The 4,813-nt window shown below is 54.7% G+C and overlaps 1 protein-coding gene across 3 annotated transcripts in view; it reads left to right on the forward strand.

Moving 5' to 3' along the window:
• The window catches only part of L3MBTL1 (L3MBTL histone methyl-lysine binding protein 1), a 27,762-nt gene that overhangs the window by 12,238 nt on the left and 10,711 nt on the right, over positions 1-4,813 (forward strand). For 2 of the 3 annotated variants that reach the window (XM_019637103.1, XM_019637104.1), the window contains exons 13-18: positions 224-300; positions 832-917; positions 1,106-1,216; positions 1,707-1,821; positions 2,689-2,788; positions 2,950-3,287. In XM_019637103.1, the coding sequence (XP_019492648.1) occupies positions 224-300; positions 832-917; positions 1,106-1,216; positions 1,707-1,821; positions 2,689-2,788; positions 2,950-3,287 (827 nt within the window). The remainder of the gene's footprint in view (positions 1-223; positions 301-831; positions 918-1,105; positions 1,217-1,706; positions 1,822-2,688; positions 2,789-2,949; positions 3,288-4,813) is intronic. The other variant, XM_019637105.1, reaches the window with a different exon arrangement.

Consider the following 4,813-nt stretch of genomic DNA (forward strand, 5'->3'; position numbering starts at 1 on the left):
AAGGTGCAGATGAGCACACCCCTGTGATTCATGGTTTTCCCTTAACTATGATGGTGCTGTTAGAGCTTTTACTTAATGGTGCAGTTTTCTGACTTTCTCATCAGCCGTCCAACTTTCACTAAGACGTAGAATGAGTGTCGACCCTGATACCATGTTGTCCTAGGACGGCAGACTCAGGGCCTCCACGTTTCACTGGGGACAGTGAACTATTCTTGGGTTTCAGGTGTGATCCCAGCAGTCCCTACATCCACCCGGTGGGCTGGTGCCAGAAGCAAGGGAAGCCCCTCACCCCTCCACAAGGTGACTGCAGCCTCAGCAAATGCCCTGTCCCAGGCCTGGCTCCACACTCCTCTCCCTGATCCTTTTATCTGTCTGGGAGCTGAGAGCTCTTTGATTTTAGGAGAGTCTTATCAAACCCTGACTGTGTAGAGATTGAAGGGAAGAAAGTTAGATGACCCCCACTCCCCGCCAAGCAAGGGTGCAAGAGTCCAGAGGGAAGGAAGTATCCCCTTTCCTCTTAGACTGTTACGCTGGTCCATGTACAATAGAGGCTCAGATGGGGCCGGGATGGACCTGGAGCAACAGGACTGAAGAGCAGGATGGGAACCAGCGTTCCCAGACAACCCTGTGAACTGTGAGGTGGTGACGTGCTTGCTTCTGACTAGCACCCCTCTGCCTCGGGAACTCCCTGTGAGGAGCTGGCTGTGGTGATGCAGGGGGACATTGTCCTCCACGGCCTCTGTCTCTTCCATGCTCCTGGTCCTGCTTGGGGACAGAGAGCTCCCCCAGTATTCCTGGGTACCTAGACGTGGTTCTCATCCTCTCCTCCAGACTACCCAGACCCAGATAGCTTCTGTTGGGAGAAATATCTGGAAGAGACCGGGGCCTCTGCTGTACCCACCTGGGCCTTCAAGGTGGTGAGTCGGCTCTCCCTACCCCCAGAGCTGAGTTCAGGAAGGCATGGAGTCCTCGCCCAGCCGGGATGGGGCCCTGGCCTTTCTTTTTGGCAGACCCCAACTTCCCAGGCACAGCCCTTGGATTCCCTTCTTGGGGCCGCAGTGCTGCTGAGCTGGGCCATGACCTGAAGGCCTCTGTCCCTCTGCAGCGACCCCCACACAGCTTTCTGGTCAACATGAAACTGGAGGCTGTGGACCGCAGGAACCCAGCCCTGATTCGTGTGGCCAGCATAGAGGACGTGGAGGACCATCGGATAAAGGTGGCTCGGGACCCCGGGCGGGGGGAATCGACAGGCCGATTGGACAGGAATTCTATAGGCTGGCTAGAGGCCAAGGGTATGGCATGAGCCAGACATAAGGCAGGCTGCACGCTGTGGGGAAGAGAGCTCTGAACCTGAGGCTGAAAATCTTGGGTCTCATTCTAGCCTTATATGTGACTTAACTTTGTGGGCTTAGGCAAGTCATTTCCCCCTCTCTGAGCCTTAACCTTCTCATCTACAAAACGGGCCTAATAACCCTCATCCTACCCAAGCATTGGTGGGAGATGCCAGTAGCTTAATGAGTGAAGCCCTTGGAAAATGTGGCGGCCGAGATGGATTATTGTGGGGTTGGCGCCTTGGTTCTTCCAATCCAGAATCTTGCTTCTGAGAGGCCCCAGGGATGGGGAGAGCCTCCTGGAGCCTGGAGGACCTTCCGGCTGAGCTGGGCTCCACGAGAAATGCCTGACCACCAAGGGCCTTTCCTCCCCAGCTCCACTTCGACGGCTGGAGTCATGCCTATGACTTCTGGATCGATGCTGACCACCCAGACATCCATCCCGCCGGCTGGTGCTCCAAGACGGGGCACCCCCTGCAGCCTCCTCTCCGTGTGTACCCCTAGGGCACTCTGACCCTTTCTTTTTGAAGTCCAGCCCTGCCCGCCCCCCGGCTCTGACACCCCCCTTCCATAGCATGCCCAGGTCTGACACAGGACTCTGATGGCCACCGTGGGCTCTGGGATCCCCCATCCTCCCCACCCCAGAGGTCCCTGCTACACTAAGCAGTGCTTCTGGCTTCCCCAGTTGTTGGGTTTGGGGTTTTGAGCTGTGAAGAGGAAACTCCCTTGGGAACATATGCTTAGAAGGTAGTGACACACCAGGGAGTTCCCTCAGCATCCACCAGAGCCACACAGAGCATGCGTGGCATTAGCTAAGGAAATGCTGGCTCTGTTAAGTAGAATCTTGGTCCCTGCACGCAGGGGTTAGAGGTCAGGTCATTGGACTGCTCGGCCCCAGGTCTCACCCCCAGCATTCCCCGCCCTTATTTCTCTGCAGCCGCCACATGTGTCCCACATCAGGTGGTGATCCTTCTCGGTTGTTCTCCAAGCATGGGCATGGCCTAAAAAAAAGTTACCTAAGTCTGGGGGATTAAACAGGGAAACAAACAGAATAACATGAACCTGCCTGATGTGGCTGCTAAGGCATCGCTGTGCCCACACCGGCTCTGAGTTGATCTCCCGGAGGAAACAGAGGGCGTGGCCTGCAGGCTTCACCAAGTGTCCCGCGTTCCTTAAAGAGGGTAGATCCAGTAGCGGGAAATATGTCACAGCCCAGCTCAGGGCCGCTGTACCTGGGGAACTGGATCCTAGTGCCGACCTTCCCCGTGGAAACTGCTCCTTCCATGCTGTCAGATCCCCCCAGCCCCACCCTCACCCCCAGGACCCTGTGCTGACCCTTTTCTTCCTGCTCCTCCAGGACCCAGAGAGACCAGCTCTGCCTCCCCTGGGGGCTGTCCCCCTCTCAGCTATCGGAGCCTGCCCCACACTAGGACCTCCAAGTACAGCTTCCACCACCGGTGAGGAAAGGGGCTCCTGCTAAGAGACCCTCCGCATTGTTCAGAGAGGGCCTGTTTCACACCACCTGTGTGTGGCCAATCAGGGTGCACCGAGACCCTCTCCAAATGGGGCCCCGTTTGGAAAGTGGATTCAACCCAGCTTGAGCCTTCTTCTTCCCCAGGAAATGCCCCACTCCTGGCTGTGACGGCTCAGGCCACGTCACAGGCAAGTTCACAGCCCACCATTGCCTCTCGGGCTGCCCACTGGCTGAGAGGAACCAGAGCCGGCTGAAGGCGGAGCTGTCCGACACAGAGGCCTCGGCCCGCAAGAGGAACCTCTCGGGCTTCTCCCTAAGGAAGAAGTCGCGTCATCATGGCCGGTGCGGAGGGCAAGGGTGCAGGGCTTCGTGTCCTCTCGGGCCAGGCCAGGCTCTGATTCCCTGCCATGGACCTGGTCCCTCTCTCTCCAGGATTGGACGCCCTCCAAAGTATCGGAAGATCCCACAAGAGGATTTCCCGAGTAAGTCCAGGGCTGTTTACTCATGTCTCACAAAGTGTTTACAATTGGTGGGATGGGGCGCCCAGAGGAGGAGAAGCGGGCAGGGAGGCCCTGTCTCTCCATTTGAGGGAACACAGAGCAGTGGCAAGAGCACAGGATTAGGGCCTTGAGTGGCAGCAGGTTCCAGTCCCATGTCACCCACTGCCCTGCTGTGAGTCTGCGGGAAAGGAACGGAGCCTCTCTGGGCCCCTGGTTCTCCACTGTGAGGCAGGATGATGCCCCTGGCTCTGCTGTTCTTGATTCTAGGTTCCCTGGGTAAGGGTCCATGGCTGTCACTTTGTAGCTGTGTGACCTTGAGCAAGTCGCTTAACATCTCTGAGCCTCAGTTTTCTCATTAGAAAACATGAATAATTAACTGCCTTTTAGGTGTCAACTCCCTGAAATCATAGTGGTTATTACTGCCATTGACTGAACACCCAAAATAGGCCAAACAGTGTTTCAAGTGCTTTACATATACTGTCCGTGACTCTCACAAGCATCCTGTAATGTGGATATCATTCTCTCCTGAGAGAAGAGGAATGGGAGGCTCAGAGTCCTTTGCCCAAGGTCATTCACCTTATACAGAACAGAGCTTGGGATTCAAACTCCGGTCTTATCTCCTGCTACGTGCTGCTGATAAAACAGACGTAAAGCACCTAGCCCACATGTCAGTTCTCGTCTCAGCCCCCTTTGTCTTAGCTTGGCTGCCATAGCCAAGTACCACAAGCTTACACAACAGAAATTGACATTCTCACGCTTCTGGAGGCTAAAAGTGCAAGATCGAAGTCTGGGGAGGTTTGGTTTTATTTCTGAAGCCTCTCTCCTTGGCTTGTAGATGTTTGCATTCTTGCTGTGTCCTCATGTGGTCTTTCCTCTATGCCTATGTGCCCCCCCCCCCCGTGTCTCCATTTCCATGTGCCCTGTGTCCAAAATTCCTTTTCTTATAAGAGCACCAGTCTGATGGGATTAGGACCCACCTTAACGACCTCACTTTAACTTAATCACCCCTTTAAAGACCCTTTCTCTAATTAGTAGCATTCAGAGGCGCTAGGGTTTTAACATATGAATTTGGGGGGGGACACAGTTCAGCCCATAGCATGCCCCAAGTGGAGGGACAGGTGACTGAGCCCTCTGCTGTGTGATGAATTCATCTCACATCTTCAGCCGGTGGCACAGGGACGCTGGGGGTCTTGCCTCATTTAGAGCTGAATGCACATCATTTTAAGGTAACAGGAGACCATGAGAAATCACCTGGTTCATTGCACAGTTTCTGGGCAGGCCCCACGCTATTCCAGATCCTCGTGAGGAACAGGCTGTATAACCTGGGCCGAATACAGCATAGTGATTAAAAGGACAGCCCTGAACTCAGACTGCCTTGTATGGACTGTGAGGCCTTGAGCAAGTGATGCCACCTCTCTGAGCGTCTGTTTCCTCACCTGTAAAGTGCTAATAGTAATAGTGCCAATCTTAAAAGGCTTACATGAGATGGTTATCTAAAGTGCTTAATA

Source organism: Hipposideros armiger, unplaced genomic scaffold, assembly GCF_001890085.2.
Source record: "Hipposideros armiger isolate ML-2016 unplaced genomic scaffold, ASM189008v1 scaffold_31, whole genome shotgun sequence".
In the NCBI taxonomy this organism is placed as follows: domain Eukaryota; kingdom Metazoa; phylum Chordata; class Mammalia; order Chiroptera; family Hipposideridae; genus Hipposideros; species Hipposideros armiger.